Below are 19,478 nucleotides of genomic sequence, written 5' to 3'. Positions count from 1 at the left end.
ATACTAGTCAAATCTCAGCCAATTAAAATGAAGTGACTGGAGAGAAGCACCAGTCATCACTTGTGACTCTTTTAAAGATCTAACAGATTACAACTGAGTCACCAGATTTTAATTTTTAATTACAATAAATGGTAGTGTGGATGCATACCCAGCAATAATGTGTATTAAGAGATTAAACAACAAGCTAATGAATGAGTCAGCCACTATTTACATTAAATGTAAGACAATTAATATGCCAATATTGGTAAAGATGATACTATTGTGGGAATGATTGAATTCAGACAACAATGCCTTTCACACTATTATTATGTTTTATTTCTTTTCTTAAAAAAAGAACTTGTTAACAGACCTTAAATAACAAGGTCAGGAATAAGATACAACAATATATCTCATTATTTCACAAAAGTGAGTATTTTGCATCAAAATAATCCCTTCTTTAACTGAAGGAATACACAGTTTACATTTACTACAAAGACAAAAAGAAGAAACTATGTCTTTCACATGGATCAAACCATTTTCCACTTCAGATGTAAAACATTAATGATTCTTATGATACAGCAAAACAGATAGTAGTACAAAGTAAATTTGAAAAAGATGTTTTGTCTCCAAATGTTCTGACAATCTGTCAGTATAACCATATGCTCCTTCCTCGGATTTCACAGTTGTGTCACAACTAAACTGCTTCAGCTTGTTCTCTCAGAGACAAAAAGCTAGCAAATGACCTAGGACAAAGCGCTACTTTCCAAATCATGTTCTCTACATATCAAATCATGTTAAATACTTGCTATTAATGTTAGTTACACAAGATCCACCCAACAATGATCTTCAGCGACACTGTTGGTGACTGTTTACAGTTATTCGCTTCTCCAATTCCACCTCGGGTTTAAAACACACGTAACTGTAGTCATTTCAATAACTTAATTAAAATAAAAATTCAGTTGTCACTGAAAATTAATTTCACTGCACTATTCATCAGCTAGGTGTTGCACTAGTTGACATAATGCTTTTGTGTTTCAATACGACAGTTCTCGTATTACTGCTAATGTATTTGCACTACATCCACCTAGGTCACTAGCCACCAATTTGTCTGTAATGCATTATCAATTTTTACCAAAGTAAGTGTCAAAACACACATTAATTATTAAAACCAGACTTTTAAAATATTGTTGAAGCAATAATGGACTGAATGTATGGCAAAAGTACTAATGTACAGTGACATCTTTCATCTTTAAAAAAGCAGTACTTAGTCTCGCCTGCAGTCACAGAATGTTCAAAATTCTGCCTTGGAGTTCATGCATGAAACTTGTGATTTAATCTGAACAGCAGTAGTTAGCCAATAAAACTGTCAATCCAGTACACATATACTGAATCTAACACTTAAAACATCTCACAGGGAATGAACGAATGAATGAAATGACCTCCAAACTTCTACGGTTTTGGAAACATAGACAGTATTGCAGCACATATCTTTTGTGGATTTGTTTCATCTGGATACAACTGCATAGCTTTCTGGACCTGTTCCTCAGGGAATATTGATGCCAGATGGTAATGTAACCGGCGCCTGGCATCCTCCGTACCGGAGGAAGAGAACTGCTGGTGTGGTGGTGGCATGTGTTGTGGAGGTGGCCAAACGACAGATGGCACTGGTGCAGGTGGGAGCCACACAGGTAGATTTGAGGGTACAGGCAGAGGGGCATCACTCAAATTCAGCTGAGGATCAGAAGTCGAACTGTGGCGATGCACGTGTTGGGGCCCCGGACCCGAAGGGGGTGGAACGGGCGTGTTCCAGTGGCGGCAAGTGTCTGGCGCAGATGCAATGCGTGTCACACTCTGGTGCCAGGATGGCGAGGGTGACTGTGACGACTGTGGCTGCACTCCACCACCCGCACTGTGGCGTGCTGCCAATGGTCGATGCTGTTGTGGTGCTTGTGACGAAGGTCCACTACTGCCACTTCCGTAAGCATGTCCTCGCAGTTGGAAAAGTCTTGCATCGTATGCAGGGTTCAGCGTCAACTGCCTCTGGAGCTTCCGGTGAAGATTGACACCTGATCCTACAGCTTCCTGTGCAGGAGGGGGGCTCTCTGCAGGCTCAGGTGCCAACCTCTGTGGCGGTGCAGGGAACTGCTGTCCATGAGTGCTCCACGTGTTGCCCCATGTGCCATAGGGAGTAGGTGGAGGTCCAGACATTTGTTGGTATGTGGCATACCCAACTTCAGGAGTCTGATGCTGTTGTGCTGCGACATTTTCCACACTGCGACTTTTTGGAACGGTGCATCCATTACCTGATTTTGTTGACTGCTCTGTGAGAGAGACAGGAACAATAGGCGTTGGAGCAGTAGATTTAGTTCGTGCCAGAGGAATCTTTCGAGGCTGTGTTGCCAAAGCATCAGAATGCTCTGGCAAAGGAAGGCTCACAGATTTACCTTTGAGTTGTGTGCCTGAAAAAAAAGAGAATAATAATTATTCAGCTTACTTTGTTTTTTAACTGTCTATGACTACTGCTGAAATAATGTTGTTTCTGTTGTATTGTCAGATCTTAGTGATTATTTTTCTTGTTGTTTCTTATCTATCTTGTCTATGACGAACAACAGTAGTGGATTACCTGTCAAATACGAAGATTGGACAGGAGAGAGGACACAAAAACTAAGGCTACTTGTGTATATTGTGGGACTTTAGACCAACAAGTACTATACCATTTTTGTGCTATTCCTGACCTCCATAATAAGGAATACGGAGATACAAATTTTAGATGCCATGCAGTTGTGTATCTAAAACTAAAGTCTGACTGTACTTGTGCTAGGTAATAAAATTTGTCTGTAACTTGAGTAAAAATTGCATGATTTATAACAATCATTGATAATTACTGTCAATAGGCTTAATGATTGATTTCCTTGATGTTTAAATTATACATGGTGCATTAAAAAAAGTAGGTAACATTTAGTAATTATATTCCCCTTTTAAAGGCAACAAGAAAAGCATGTATCAATGTTGGTCTATAAACACTTTGCTTCTGAATTATGAGACAGGCAATTAAAGCTACCATCCGGTGTGTGTGTGTGTGTGTGTGTGTGTGTGTGTGTGTGTGTGTGTGTATATATATATATATATATATATATATATATATATATATATATATAATAGAGGGAAACATTCCACGTGGGAAAAATATATCTAAAAAGAAAGATGATGAAACTTACCAAACAAAAGCGCTGGCAGGTCGATAGACACACAAACAAACACAAACATACACACAAAATTCTGGCTTTCGCAACCAATGGTTGCCTCGTCAGGAAAGAGGGAAGGAGAAGGAAAGACAAAAGGATATGGGTTTTAAGGGAGAGGGTAAGGAGTCATTCCAATCCCGGGAGCGGAAAGACTTACCTTAGGGGGAAAAAAGGACAGGTATACACTCGCACACACACACATATCCATCCACACATACACAGACACAAGCAGACATTTTTTTCGTCTGCTTGTGTCTGTGTATGTGTGGATGGATATGTGTGTGTGTGCGCGAGTGTATACCTGTCCTTTTTTCCCCCTAAGGTAAGTCTTTCCGCTCCCGGGACTGGAATGACTCCTTACCCTCTCCCTTAAAACCCATATCCTTTTGTCTTTCCTTCTCCTTCCCTCTTTCCTGACGAGGCAACCATTGGTTGCGAAAGCCAGAATTTTGTGTGTATGTTTGTGTTTGTTTGTGTGTCTATCGACCTGCCAGCGCTTTTGTTTGGTAAGTTTCATCATCTTTCTTTTTAGATTATATATATATATATATATATCATCTCACTACATGTGTGTAATAACATATAACATCAGCAGTAAGTAACTAAGAATTCCCACACCTATGAAACCATTTACTTTTACATGAACAAGCCAGTTCCTATCACCCATCATTTTTATGCACCATATTTGAGGACTCACCTCAAACTTCAAGGAAATTACATAATCCATAAACAAGTAATCTGGTTCCTTTCACTGCACAGTGTTACAGCTTTATCTTATTCAGAAAGAAAAAGAGAGATTTCTTCTCCCTTCAACCCACCAGGACTGCAGTCACGACTCTCCATTCCCCGTGCCTGCAACTGCCGCTGAGCATTTTCAACAAGTCGCTCGGTGACCGATTTATGTGGAAGTGGGCCACGCTCTGGGTGATGGAATTTGCACTTGTTACCATAAGTGCACTTTTTACCATATGGACATGGTGGAGGAGGGTCACCACGTTGCTGCATACGAAGAAAAGCATCCAATGTTGGACCAGAACGTCCCAGTGGGTCATCAGGTGGCATGAATCTGCAAAGAAATTATGATACAGTACCCAGTTGCATAAAGTTTCGAAAGACATAGAAAAATCAAAGGATTATTTGTGAAAGTGTCAGTATATAAGACTGTGGAGCAATGAGTTTGAAGGGATTTGTTGAAGTTAAGATTGTGGTCAATCACTTTACAGTGCTGTGCAATTTCAAGGCTTATGTGGTATTACTTCAAGGTAAATCAAATTCAAAGTAATGTTCTCCATGGAACTTTCACAATAGGAATAATGTACTTGATATGGATCATCGTACATTCCAAATTTCACCTTGTTGCATAGTGTGAACTAAACATATATAACTGAACATGGCTTTTATTTCTAGAGTTAACTTGGGTAAGAAACTTTATGGAAAGTAACAATCCATTTGTGAAACTTATATTACACAGTACTTGGATGCAAATATATTTGTTATTAACTGAAACATCTCTTTACATACCTGTCGTTCACAAAAGAATACATGAGAATTCGCTCTGCAACAACTTTTCGGTACTCTGGGCTCTCTTGTACCAGATCTCTGTAATTATCATTAGAAACAACAATTCCATCAACTGCAGATGCCAACTTCAAGATGTAACGATCGTCATAGCATATCAATCGTTTGCCTCCAACCAATCTCGAAGGTGTGAAAACGAGGCAACGATCTCTCTCTAGCTCCGTGAGGATTTCTTGATCTGAAAATAAACCCATTTGAAGAATCAGCTTTTGTTCACACATTACACATGGAGGAGAAATATTGGGTTCCAGTTCAATACTACTACTTAACTGGTGGTTCTAGAAACATTATCAATGAGTTAAAATCTTTTGATTCCAGTTCCCTTTGAACAAGAAGTAATACTAAGCTTCAGTTATGTATTATAATGGTATACTTCTTTACATAAGCAAGTAATAAGCATCATGAAAATGTTTTAAACTATGACATTTTCAAAATCCTATAGTTTCTAACATTTCTACAACTCATAGTAATAACAATAGTGTAAACATTGCACCTCAAATACTCTCACCTGTAACTGGATTATCTGGGCGTGCTGCTTCTTTACGCCATTTTGGAACGAATACTGTTATATCTTTGTGCCCTCTTGCTCTGAACCAGTCCACACAAATCTTTATTCCTCGGCAAGAAAATACTTCCTTGTTACCATGGCTAAAAACAAAAATAACATTTTTACAAACTGAACTTCATGCAACACACAATTTTAAGAAATCTGATAACATAAAAAAGCACACAGAAAGAGATGAGCTATGCCACTGGTTATTTCTGCAGCTTTTGAAACTGTTTTACTGGTTCTATTCATACCTCATGGGGGCAAACAAATTTTAATAATGATTTATAAATTCCGTGGTTGTCACATTTCCATACTTGAAGCTGCTTCCCCATTGATGTAATGCCCAAAGCAATATAACAACGATTTTTTCAAATAAAAAAAGCATCAGAAAACAAACAAAAATGAATTGTGTCACAACAAGCATGCAGTTCAAAATACATGCTTATGCACACTAGCGCTGTACTTGAGAAGCAATGTCATTATGCTGATTACAATCTGGGACATGAGAAGTTGGGGGATCATACGCAAACCATGAATACATAGTAATAACAAATTATTCTAGATATCAATGAGCAAAGCCTAATGAATCTAGTACAGGTGGCAGTGTCAAAACGGTCTTAGGGCTTGGGGGGGGGGGGGGGGGGGGGAGTCTGGATAAATGTTCTCGGACCAGCCCTGCTAATAACACACACACACACACACACACACACACATACACACACACACACACACACACACAAAATGTCTCAGAACAGGTCTAAAAGGACCATAATATGCTGCATTTATTCTATATTTGTGGCCGAAATTGAGAGACTGCTACAGGAAACACTAAACGTAATCTATGAGGCACTCGACTAGATACCAACTGTGTCGAAATATGTATGGGTAAACACAAATATTTAACTATTTTCTTGTTAGATGGTGACCACTTTAAGCAACAAAATGTTTCCTCCCTAAATCCTAGTAATGTCGTGGGGCCTGCAACTACTAATAATGGTAAATGCTCTGTGATGTGTATCACTGGGACGCGGAAATGTAAATGATGGCCTACTATCACATTCTCTTCCCTACACGACAGTGCCCATCCACTTCCTAATGAAATACTGAAACTTGTCTTTTTTTTTGCTACGTTATCCCTTCACAGCTCAACAAATGGTCACAATATGCGACATGCTCATGAAGCATTAACATTCAACCGATGCTGCCAAATTTGCTGGACTTGCGTGACGAGGTTCAAACTTCATGGGACGGACCTCACTAGTATGCTGTAAAATCAATGATAAGACATAGGAAATGCTGCGTGAGTAAATAGGGCGACCGGATAAAGAGCGGAGACAGTCTTCAACTCATTCAGCGTCGTGCATGATCGTTTCGATTTTCGATCCTTTTTGTGGGAAACGAAGCTTGCCGCCTCTCCCTATACCATCTGCCCAAACAACGTCGAAATCTTAATTTTTGTCGTTGTCTTGATGGTTGGATTACTGTGTAAAACCTCGCCGTAGAAGAAGAAGAAAGAATGATTAAAGTCCAGTCGACAACGAGATCGTTACGAGACGGAGCACAAGCTCGGATGAGGGAAGGAAATCGGTCGTGCCCCTCGCAAAGAAACCATCCGGGCATTTGTCTGATTTCCCTATCTCGCTTAAAGCAAAGCATGTAGGGTGGCTATAATCAAACTTTCACTACTTGAGACAGAGCTGAGTGAAAACTATTTGCCGTATGGGTACCCAACTAAATAGCAATGACGTTCAGACTGCGCAGGATTTGCGTTGTTGCTATTGTTAGTGTCGACACTTCTACTGGTACGGCGAAGTAGAGTTGAAACGCAAGCATCAGTATGCATTACAACTGCAGTCAGTCAACACGAGTGTGGACAAGGTGAGCAGGGCCTCGCGCATCAAGCTGTTTCATCAAATCAGCTGTAGTACTACTACTCTTCGAGAGTATCGATGCTTAAAGGATTACGGAGAGGCTAGTTCCGCACCTAGGTTGGTGAACATGGTTCGGAAGTTCAAACTAACTGGAGATTTGGGAAATCTCCTGGAAGAATTGCGCCACAGATTGTTGAAGAAGTTGCTGTTGCCATAGCTGAGAATTCTGGACGCAATGTGCGATCTTGAAGCAGTGCACGAGCTGTGACGACAGCTGAACATGTCTGAACACTCCATGGCCCACCGTAAGGAAAGTGCTGCGCAAAATTGTGAAATGTACCTCTAGCGCGACTCCAGGTTGTCGTGCATGCAAATGATCGTCACACAGAGAGAAGTTTGTAACCTGGAACGTAAACATAGTACGCAACTAACGAATGTTATCCCTCTTTTCCGGAAACTGAAATGCGTTTTTTTTTTTCTTCCACACGTCTTTACAAATGTTTTCACAAAGTTTCATTGTCCTAGGATCATTCATTTTTCATGGGGGCTCTTTCAAGAAGTGGAAGTTTAATTTTAGTAAATTATTTGTATGTGGAATGTCGAACGGGTCTTTTAACCGTTGTCGAGTGTAAAACCTCGCGGTCACAGCTGTGAAATTTCTGTAATAATACCAGCGTACACACTCAAGGTCACATTTATTTAGTTTTTATGCGAAGTAATACAACAAAAGTTGCTGACACAGCCCCAAGTCTCACATATGGTACCTACCGAATACACACACACATCTTCGGAGAAATTATAAATTATGACGACTTGGACATGTCTAGAAGCTCGTGTAAGCGCCTCAGGCATTTTTAAAACCACACTGTCAATACTACACAAGCGCGCTGCCGGAACGAGAGCATTGTACAAATAGGAACATTATGGGGCAGCCCAGAGATTAACTCAAACATCTCCAACTGGACTCTGCAGGAGCTCAAAGCACAATTAGTAATTCCGTACGTCACAGAGGAGGCGTTTGAAAACATGACTGATCGCCACCAACAACTCTCAAATCCGCTTCAGCTGACTGTAGGTTGATACTACCCGTGAGGTGCAGTGTTTCAAGCACTGGATTACCTTGTTCAGACCATTCAGTCAGTCATTTTTCCAATGATCCACTTATGTGTACGTTTCATTTAAGAGCCTATATATTGAGAGTGCGACATAGCAGCCTGGTGAAGGAAGTGCCAATATTTGTAACGGTTTTATAAAGATTTTGTAATTGCATCTGACGAAACAGTTTATAGGATTTAAAAATATCTGCAAGTAGTGCTAAGGGTGCCGTTATAGCTACGAAGTGGGGTCGCTGTTGCTGTAGACAATAGCTTCTGTGACTCCGCACTGTTCACAACAATGATAAATCAGTTTGCGTCGATGTACTGATGTTCCAAATAGCTGCACCCTGCAATACTGCAATTGACTCCATTACCCGTTGTGTACCAGAGCATAATCTTTCTGGGAGGGATTCTAGCAAATATCAGAACGTTACTTCTTACGAAACCAATCTTGCTTTAGAAGTTCTCCTGAAAGAATTCCGCCTGCGCTGGAATCCCAAAACGTTGCTCTGTCTCATCCTGGTACTGCGAAGGATTCAAATACAAATATTAGATTGAGGTGCCGTCACAGTTCGAAATTAGCATTCGAGTTTTAATTTTGAACATTAGAGATCGCTGACAGACTTACGGAAGATGCAATCAAATACTGTCACAGCAGTACTCATTGGAATTTCCAGGAGACAACTGAGTGAGTTTTCCAAGTTCACGTCACCTCGTGACAACCACCACTGGCTGCTCATTCGAACTGCCATGCCTCGACTTTATGACCAATGTGGCAATTCACAAAAGGTATTTAAAGCCATCTGAATTACTTCCACATTTCAACGGTATTGACTCCTCTTTCATTTAATAGATAGCTCTTAATGGAATCACCGGTGCACTGTTAGTCTGCAAAAATAACTGTTACTACAGGGACCACATAAAAGTGACTACAGAAAAAGCAGATGCCAAACAGATTCAACTGGAGGATCCTCAGGAAGTGTAGTCCATCCACGGAGGTGGTGGTTTAGAAAACCCTCGTTCGATCAATACTAGAGCACTGTTCGTCTGTCTAAAACCCTTACGAAATAGGATTGATCTATGAAATAGTAAATATGTAAAGGAACGCCCATGTTTCTTTATTAAGCGCGAAAGCGTTACGAAGATTCTTTTCGAACTACAGTGACACGCTACAAGAGCCCAAGAATCAACCAAAATCTAGCTTCCTCAGGCAACGTACATACCGCGGAAAAGATCATGAAGATAAAATTAAAGACATTCGAGCTCTCGCAGTGGCTTCCCAACGATCGTTCCTCCCGCGCAGCATCCGCAACTTGTATAGGGTAAGGTGGAGGGGCGGCGGGGAGGGAGAAACACGGTGATTAGCAAAGTACTCTCCGCCACACACCATACGGTAACTTGCAAGGTATAGATGCAAACGTAAAAAAAGAATATCATTGCAGCGTGTGACAAATTTTGTTTCAAATCACTGCAGAAACTTTCGAAGAAATGGAAAAGGCAACATATGTTTGTCGCTGAATTTGTACTAAGCGAAGGAGAGGGGGGGGGGGGGGGGGCAAGTTATTTCTCGAGGAACGATGATGAATGATTACCTTTGAGCTGAATTTCCTTGTACAGTAACACAGACAATAATGTGCCAAGTGCGCAGGATCTCCTCCGAGATGTCAAGAGATAAATGAGATGCTGGCGAAACTGTTCACACCATCACAAAGGTATAGATTAATCTCAATATCCCTCTGCCCATCAGTACCGACGACGAAACGTGGTGGTGTAAAATCGATTCACTGCAACTTGCAGAGCTGATGCAGACCACAGCCGTATTGGGGTGGTCTTGCGCCACCGACAGAACTGCCGAAGCTACGTTCCCCCGCCCCCCTGTAAAGGTAACTTTCTGTAGTTGGGAGAGTTAATAAATTCTATAACATGTTTAGTATGTTTAATAGGAAAGAACCACAGCAAAACCAAATGTCGAAGATTTGATACAATAACTACATGGCTTAAAAGTTTAGTACAGTGATTCGGAAAGAATCAAAGCTTTGTTTTTATGCGCGCCAGAGTTTCATTCTCGCTAGAACAACAAAATACGTAATGCATAAGGAAGGCCAACTTTCAGTGGTCTTACGACACCACATGCTTAAGCAATGCAATGGTCAACCCTATTCGTGGTTCATGGAATACTGTCCCAGTTGCAGATTGCCAACAGAGGCAACAAAAATTTCATTTGAAATATTTCCTACAATTATTGATCGAACTTTAAGATTTAAATGCTGTCATAATCTACTCGTTAAGAGGTAGAATCTAACGTTAAGCTTTAACACAGTGAGACAAGTATTGCAGTTACATACTGTGTATATGCCTTGAAATAGAGTAACTCACGGCTCGTCAATAGCCACACTAAATTCATCCAGTATCTGAGAAAGAGAGCACTTAGCGATTTGTAACAAACTTTACGCATAATTTGAAACCTTTCCGAAACTTTTTCTCGTTTCCGTGTGTAACGAGAAATATTTAACACATCAACTCATTCGTAAAGTAATATATAAAACCTGTCTCTTGCCAATCATGAAGTATACTCTGCAGACCCTTGTCATAAATAAGAGTGTCAGATACAGGCGTATGATGAAAGCAAGTTTCCTAAGTCAGCTCAGAGAGAGAGAGAGAGAGAGAGAGGGGGGGGGGGGGGGAGGGGGGCGACGAATATTTAAGAACCGACCTGCAAGTGAGTTCGACCACGGTGGGAAGAATGAGCGCTGTAAGATTGATTGAAACGAATGCACCCGACTCCATGTCATTATCTGGAGACAGGGGTACGGGGAAAAAGCACGTAGGGCAGCATTGAAAGAGATGGACAGACCAGGTTAATAAAGGCTCAAATGGCTCTGAGCGCCATGGGACTTAACTTCTGAGGTCATCAGTCCCCTAGACTTAGAACTACTTAAACCTAACTAACCTAAGAACATCACACACATCCATGCCCAAGGCAGGATTCGAACCTGCGACCGTAGTGGTCGCGCGGTTCCAGACTGTAGAGCCTAGAACCGCTCGGCCTTTCCGGCCGGCGTTAATGAAGGCCTCAAGGGAAAAGGAGTAATGTGGGATGCAGTGGACAGAGAAAAGCTATACCAGGACAGAAATCAATGGAGACATATCGTTCACAACGTTCCTAACCGGCCCGCTGGGCCGGCCGGAGTGGCCGTGCGGTTCTGGGCGCTATAGTCTGGAGCCGAGCGACCGCTACGGTCGCAGGTTCGAATCCTGCCTCGGGAATGGATGTGTGTGCTGTCCTTAGGTTAGTTAGGTTTAATTAGTTCTGAGTTCTAGGCGACTGATGACCTCAGAAATTAAGTCGCATAGTGCTCAGAGCCATTTGAACCACTTTTGAACCGGCCCGCTGGAAGAAAAGCCTGATGATGATGATGATGATGATGATGATGATGATACCCCAATGAAGTAACAACAGGATCTCCATTGCTCAAAATGAGCATGAGGCGGATAATACAAGAGGGGAGTAGAAGAACTAAGGCACCTCTTCCGGTTAATTCTCATATAACTTTTTTTGTAATTTTTGCACCCGCTGTATGCAGCCATGGCAGAGGCCTAACTCGCCGTGCCCACGGCGAGGCATACTAGTGAGACACTATCGAGAGAAAGCAGTGGGATGTGTACCTCATAGCGACGTTGCTGCCGTCGATGACGATGGGTCGCAGCGGCACCTGCGGCTGCGCGGCGGGGGCGGTGATGGCCGGCAGCGGCAAGTCGTCGGCGGGGTCTGCGGCGCCTGCCGCCCCCGCGCCGCCGCACACCGCCGCCCCCGGACAGGCGACCGCGAGGCTGGCGTCTTCGGTCGCGAGCGCCAGCGCCAGCGCGGGGTCCTGGCGCAGCTGCTGCTGTTGCTGGTGCTGGTGCTGCGCGCCCAGGCGCACCAGCTCGGCCAGCAGCTCGTTCTGCGCGGGCGCCGGGCCCAGCTTGAGTAGCGCCGCCTGCACCAGCCGCTCCGAGTAGCCCAGCTTGACGCCGAACTCGACGCGCGCCGTGTAGCCCGGGTCGTGCTGCGCCTGCGCTGCCGCCGCCGCCGGCTGCTCGCACGACACGTATTCGGCGAATTCGGCGCCCAGCGTGTCGGAGACGGTGCGGCTCACGTCGTGGTGCTGGCCGTGCCCGGCGCCGCCCGCGGACGCCGGCTGCGCCTGCGGCGGAGCGCCGACCGCCGGGCCCTCCTCCGCCTCGAAGTCGGAGTCGTAGCTCGAGTCGTCGCACGACTCGCCGCTCGCCACGCCGCACACCGAGTCAACATAGCTCTGCGAACACACGACAGCGCACTCCTGTTAGCACGGCAAACCTGTCAGTGCTGCAGCTGCATCGCTGCTGCACCATCACAGCTTTCGCAATGCTGCGTACGGAAAGCTATCCGATGAGCAGGAAGGCGCGAGTCGTAGAACAAGAGTGGGACTGGCAGTAATGGAACCCCCTCCCCCAAAAATAGCAACAGCTTCCTGAAGTATGGAGCGTCCATAAATGTTTACCCTCATTTCAAAATTAAGTATTTATTATATTTATGACGATAACGTTTGTTTCTTGTTAGAGATCTACTAGGGAACCCGTGAAGTTTCTGCACAGCTGTGTCTCATTGAACACTTTCGCTGTCTGAGCTATATCGGAAAAGTGACTTCCCCCCCCCCCCCCAGGTGAAAGCTCAGTGTGTTGTGTGGCTAGCAGAAACCAAATCACCGATTACTCTGCACCGAAAGTTTCTGTCCTACTATGGCAAGAAAGCACTTAACGTCAAATTAATGACAACGTGGATGGTTCAGAAACGCACAAGCAGAAACAGACTATCTGTTTTGGAGCAGACTGTGCAGGCGGTTCAGACCGCATTCACGAGGTCGCCACAGAAATTGACTGGACCAATCGTTCAAATGGCTCTAAGCACTATGGGACTTAACATCTGAGGTCATCAGTTCCCTAGACTTAGAACTACTTAAATCTAACCAACCTAAGGACATCACACACATCCATGCCCGAAGCAGGATTCGAACCTGCGACTGGACTGAAGCGCCTAGAACCGCTCGGCCCGACTGGACAAGCTTCGCTGGAGCTTCAAGTGTCAGAGAGTATCGTGCATAAAGTGGTTCGCAAAAACCTTAAACTGTAAGGTCCAAATTGTTCAGGCATTACAATCACATAATCGCCAAAACGTGAGCAATTTGCAAGGGACAAGCTGAACCGTTTAGATGAGAACAATAATTACTTTAAGCGTGTTCGTTTTTCTGGTGAGGATACATTTCATATTCGTGGCTCAGTTAATCGCCACAATAGCGGGATCTGGGGATCATAAAATCCTAATGTACGAGAACAGATCCGAGGCAATCCAAAAGTTAAAGTGTGGTGCCGATTAATGTGTGATCGAGTCAATGGCCCATTTTTCTTCCTTGAAAGCATTGTACGTGGATATGTTCACCAACAAATGGTGAATTATGCCGTTCCCCAGGATATGCAAGACACCATCGTCTTTCAGCAAGATGGCGCTCGCTCTCATTGGGCTCTAGAACTCCGAGATTTTCATAATGAAACCCTCCCCAAACATTTGCAGGGACAGCCCAATTCCATGGCCACCGGCATCACCTGACGCTACCCCCTTAGATTCCTTTCTTTGGGGGTATGTGAAACGTGTACAAAACAGCGGTTCCTGATAATGTCACTTTGCAACAACGCGTTAGAAATGCCACTCACACAATCACACCACACATGTTGCATGGAAAGAGACTGGATACCGGCTTGGTATCTTGCGTGTTACCAGGGGTCCACATGGTGAAGGGATTAGAATATTTAAGTATATTAATGTTTACGCAAGGTTCAAAACTTAAATGGTATAATGCATGTTTCATTTGCTGTATCCAATAAAGATTTAAATTGTTTTGTTATTATGATAAACATTTATGGACACCATGTACAATAACTTATCCATTTTACTGGCTGTTGAGCTCCTTGGCTGTGGATTATATCAATTTAATAAATACAGCAATCAGTCGATGATAAATCACATACTATGCTGTTTTTGTGCAAAAAAGTAAAAAAAGTTAGTGCCACATCCGTAAGGGCATAAATCGGAATAACAGAAAGCAGAGTAGAAAGGGGCTGCAGCATGCAGTTTGCTGTCTATGTTTGAACTGTGTACTGACTGAAGAATCAAATACGTATTGCGCTAACTGAAGATGAGCGAAAGCCCGATATGCGTATTAGCTCAAATAAAAATATGTAACATAGCGGCTGGTTGCTACCTTTAATAAAATAATAAATAATAGTTTCCTAAAGCCCTTACATTTTGGCGTAGTGGGTGTCCTTGGGAGAATATCAGGGATATGGCAGGAACGATCATTCAAAACAAAATATCTAGTCAACAGGGGCTCTAGAATGCGTACTGCGGCTGTGGTTGAACATGACTAACAGTACGAAAGGTTTACGGCGCAGTTGTCTCGGGTTTTCTTTGATCTTTCGATTGCCCCGCGATCTAGTGACTGGTGTTGGTACAGTAGTAACCTCCACGACCTATCTTCGCGTATCTAACGCACTATGGGTTTTAGGAATGAAAGTGAATGTGAAACACGAACTGAAATATCTTCTAGGATGCAGGTCGTAAGTAACAAGGGCGACTAATAAATGAAGGATTGCAATCACGATCTTGCCTAATACGCGAAATTTCTCTTGGTACTGGGCAACTATCTTTAACAGTGGTATTGCAGCTATAATTTATTATCGCGATAGCGATATTACAGTCAGTTTACTACGACACGTTTCGTTTGTTAGGCATTTAATTCTCGATTAATTTCTTCCTTGTTTCAGTTTCCTTTCGTCATCTTGTTTTCAAACTGATTTGTAACGTTTTTCCCAACTATTATAGTGGTATTTACACGAAAATTAGCCCCTCGTAATAAATAAAATATTGCACTGGCTTCAGCCGCATAGTTACTTCCGTTAGACAATGTTATAGTCTTTTCCTCTTACCTTTAGTTAAAAATCAGCTTAAGTGTTTACATATTCATACAAACCGGTACTTTAGGACAGCTCTTACTGCAAATTCATTCAAATACAACAGTAGTTTGTGTAGCAGTCAGATTTAATGCTATTTCACGTAAATGCCAAATTCTAAGCAGAGGGATAGCTTGTTGTTATGGCTATTTCGTAGTTTCTGGCGTATCCCCAGCATTCGCGCCGCGCGAGTCGAACGTCACGTGAGTGTTCGAACACGTTTGATGTGTATCGAACGCTGCGGCGTATCGGAAAATTTCGAGCCCGTTCGAAAACGAGTGTCGTTTGCCAGCTCAATGCTTATCTTAAGAGCTTGTTGACTAGAAAAAAATGTGTTTCACTGTATCAAAGATGAACAAGTGCTCTTCGCTCTTAAAGAACGCGTTTTACAGTTCATGTTTACGAGACTTTTTGTTTCCAGTGATCATTCCTGTCACATTTCTGAATATGTACCTTCCTCCTGGGACACTATATACCAATCTCTATACTTTTTCAGCTAACTTTCGGTGATCAATAAACTGGCCTGAAAACTGTGGACCTCGAGAATGGGAAAGAATTCTAGACGATTACAAGCAGGACATTCAGTAAGACAGGACTAGATGGGAAAGGCTCCGCACTAAGAAAAAATGAAGTCGGACTTTCCCAAATATAGGCGGAAGCGATTGAACCGTGTAAACTGCGAGATTGTGGAAGTTACAAGACTTTGCTGCTATTTTAGTTCTGAAACCAATTGCGTAAGATTGAAAATTCAATTTTTCGCACAATTTCCACAATTTTCGTTTTCAGTTGTGTTCCCCTGAAGTGCAGTTGCTTAGAAGTTACATTACAGCGACCTACCAAACACTCATCCAAACAAATTATGATAGATTTCTTAGATATTGTTGCTACCAAAATCGCTAGCAATTGTGGTACTTGAGTGACTACGCGGAAGTTCAGTGTGGGTCAATGAGTTACGTCACTGAAAACTGGAACATCTGAAGAACGAGCAAGGAATCCTGGTCAGGGCAAAGTTAGGAACTACGGAACTTCCTGACAGCAGAGCAGCCCGTCATCGGGAGTATACTCGCACAACAGCGCACGTTTCCTGCGAAGACGTACATGGCCGGGAGTTCGTCGACAAAATACAGTACAAAGCTGGCTCCTATCGCTGACCTTATACAAGCCAACACGCACGCAAACAAACAAAAAATTAAGTACATTAAAAGTAGGCTAACTTTTTAATTTTAGAGCGATGAGCCTTTTGTTTTTGTGCTCTTCAGTATCTATGAGTACACAATGAACTCCGCAAACCACCGTACGGTGCATGGCGGATGATACCCTGCACCAGTACTAGTGATTTCCTGTCCCGTTCCACTCGCAAATAGAGCGAGTGGAAAACGACTGTCTAAAGTGTCTGTACGACCCGTAATTTCTCCCATCTAATCTTCATGGTCCTTACGCTAAATATACGTTGGAGGCAGAAGAATCGTTCTGCAATCGGCCTCAAATAGCAGTTTTCTAAATTTGCGCAGTGGTGTCTTGCGAAAAGACCATCGCTTTCCTTCCCCCATTCCTATTTGAGTTCAAGAAGCATCTCCGTAATACTTGGATACTGAGTTAACCTACCGTTAACGAGTCTAGCAGCACGCCTCTGAACTGCTTCGATGTCGTCCTTTAATCCAACCTGGTGGGTATGCCAAACACTCCAAAATACTCAAGAATGAGTCGCCCTAGCATTCCATGTCTCGATGGTAATTGCCTGGTAGTCAAGTTTTCCTTGGCATGAAAATTAAGTAACCCCATGTGTCATTTACTGCCTCCAACGTCCGCAGCTCGTGGTCGTGCGGTAGCGTTCTCGCTTCCCACGCCCGGGGTCCGGGTTCGATTCCCGGCGGGGTCAGGGATTTTCTCTGCCTCGTGATGACTGGGTGTTGTGTGATGTCCTTAGGTTAGTTTAGTAGTTCTAAGTTCTAGGGGACTGATGACCATAGATGTTAAGTCCCATAGTGCTCAGAGCCATTTGAACCATTTTGAACTGCCTCCAACAAACCTGCTATTAGTTACAAAAACCTCTTACAAATATGGAAACATACCAACATAATATTTCTCATAAAGCATCTAAATGCTCCCCACCAGTCACTTCTCACTACAGTTAACGTCGGCGCCATACACCATGTAAAAGTAGCCATCTGAACATGGGCGTAAGTAACTGACCGACACCAGAGGTCGCCTGAACGAAGTAGTTATATGGAACGACGACATATCGAATCACCAGACTGACGTACAAATTTGCAGTCAGGGTGCGAGGGATAACCACACGAGTGCTGCTGTTGTAATTTGAAATCGCGCTCCAGATCGTAAATCCAGCTGTAGGTCCTGTGTGATTGGCACACAGACAGGTTGGTTGCAGTCCGTCAACCGGTCTCCTTGAAACCAAAGCACTGCCATCACTGGCACCGAGGCACAACCAGCCATCTTTCATCATAAAACACAACATACCTCCATCCTGCCCTACAATGAATTCTCGCTTGACATCACTGAAGTCGCAAATGGCGGTGGTCTGGGATCAGGGGAATGACTCTACAGGGAGTCTAGGTTGGAGCTGTCCTTTAAGTAATCGCTTTGTAACTATTTGTCATGTCACTAACAACTCACCATGTCCATTCGCAAAGTTAGCAAAGGTTCACGACCGTTAGAGCGCGCATTTAAAACAAGCCATTTTGCATCCTCATAGTGGCGCTAATAGCTGGCGCGAAATTTGAACAGACATCGTCTTTAAAGTGTAGAAACACGCCTCCTTTGTGTTGCGACTATTTTTCCGTACGCGAGCGAGGCAGCGATCAAAAAGCATGTATCAATATACAAATATGAAAAACTGAGGTGCGAGATAATTGCGGTAGAATGAAGCTGATAGGAGAACGCAGAAAAATGATTGCGGCAGACGCCGGCCGTTTAGACTGGGGCGCGTCAGATAAGAAAGCGTCCGGGAGTACAAGAGCCTGATAAGGGGGCGGCTGGCGTGTCGTACCGTTAGGCAGCCGCATTACGTAAGGTAAGGGGGCGGGGGAGGGGGGCTCCCCGCAGCAAAGCGTGACCTGCGCAACCACGGGGCTCGCATCCGCCTTGCCTCCCCTCCCCCTCCCCAACATTAATCCGAGCGGCCTTCACCGATGACGCCCAGCAGCTGACTCGGGCACACCCTCTGCTTTGCTGTAATGCCTCGCTTCCAGGAATCGTCCGCTCCCCCACATTCACCATTTCCATAAGGAACCGCACCACAGCCGATGCAAGGTAAGTCCTAGTCGGAAATGCCGTTCGCTAAACCACAAAGGAGAACCACCATCCATTACAGCAGCCCTAGGCAACAAAAGCGACATCTGCCTCCCAGCACCTGAGTGAATGGTTGCGTGCCAATGGCAGGAACTACAGTCCGCTGAAACTCTGTCGGACCGGATTTAAATCCAGAAGAGAAACAGTGTCCTTGAAAGGCAAAGAACAGGCATCAAATCCCGGTCTGGCACATAGTGTTTATGCATCAAGAAGGTTCACAACAACGTACATTATTCTGCAGACTGAAATACTGATTTTAGAGTTGTTTCTGGTCCTGAGCTAACGCAGAAAAACTACCGCATTCGACCAAGCCCTTTCTTTTTAAGAACAAAAGGAGTTCCTCGGGAGTAAATTATTCGATTTTTTGTCTCCCCGTAGAGTCGTAACGTGCCTTTTCTGCGCTCTTTCGAAAGATACTTTCCTGTTCGCCAAATAAAACATTAACAAGTCGAAGAGACGTTGTACGAAAATGAAAGTTCTGTGGAGCAAGTGTGTGCTTGTGCTTTCGCCTAGTACTCGATTTGAAACATGATTAGTTTTTAATTTTCGCTTTAGCTTGGATATATTTTACCTACCCAATCGATTATCGTACAGAACCGCAAAACACTGATTTTTCTTCACATTTTGCTGTCACTGTTAATGTGAGTTTTTGAACTGGGCGTTTACATGTGGACATAGAAGATCACACTGTAAAGCATTTTGTTTGTGAGGAGAATCCAGACGATAATGGACACTGCATCAAACACTTCTACAGTGGTCTGTTCGAACTGGTCCCACCTACAGAAGATAAACGTTAAACTTATAAAACACGCCGGAACACCAC

General features: G+C 43.5%; 1 protein-coding gene across 3 annotated transcripts in view; it reads right to left on the bottom strand.

The window, feature by feature from the left end:
• Positions 1 to 297: 297 nt before the first annotated feature.
• Positions 298 to 19,478, bottom strand: part of LOC126457778 (probable ribonuclease ZC3H12D) — a 605,021-nt gene continuing 585,840 nt past the window's right edge. For 2 of the 3 annotated variants that reach the window (XM_050094363.1, XM_050094362.1), the window contains exons 2-6: positions 11,987 to 12,618; positions 5,311 to 5,450; positions 4,746 to 4,980; positions 4,043 to 4,290; positions 300 to 2,438 (exon numbers count right to left, since the gene is read on the bottom strand). In XM_050094363.1, coding sequence (XP_049950320.1) covers positions 1,429 to 2,438; positions 4,043 to 4,290; positions 4,746 to 4,980; positions 5,311 to 5,450; positions 11,987 to 12,618 — 2,265 coding nt within the window. In that variant the 3' untranslated portion in view covers positions 300 to 1,428. Of the gene's footprint in view, positions 2,439 to 4,042; positions 4,291 to 4,745; positions 4,981 to 5,310; positions 5,451 to 11,986; positions 12,619 to 19,478 lie in introns of all 3 variants that reach the window. The other variant, XM_050094360.1, reaches the window with a different exon arrangement.

This window comes from Schistocerca serialis, chromosome 2 (assembly GCF_023864345.2).
Source record: "Schistocerca serialis cubense isolate TAMUIC-IGC-003099 chromosome 2, iqSchSeri2.2, whole genome shotgun sequence".
Lineage (NCBI taxonomy): Eukaryota > Metazoa > Arthropoda > Insecta > Orthoptera > Acrididae > Schistocerca > Schistocerca serialis.
This window is presented reverse-complemented; position numbering and strand designations above follow the sequence as displayed.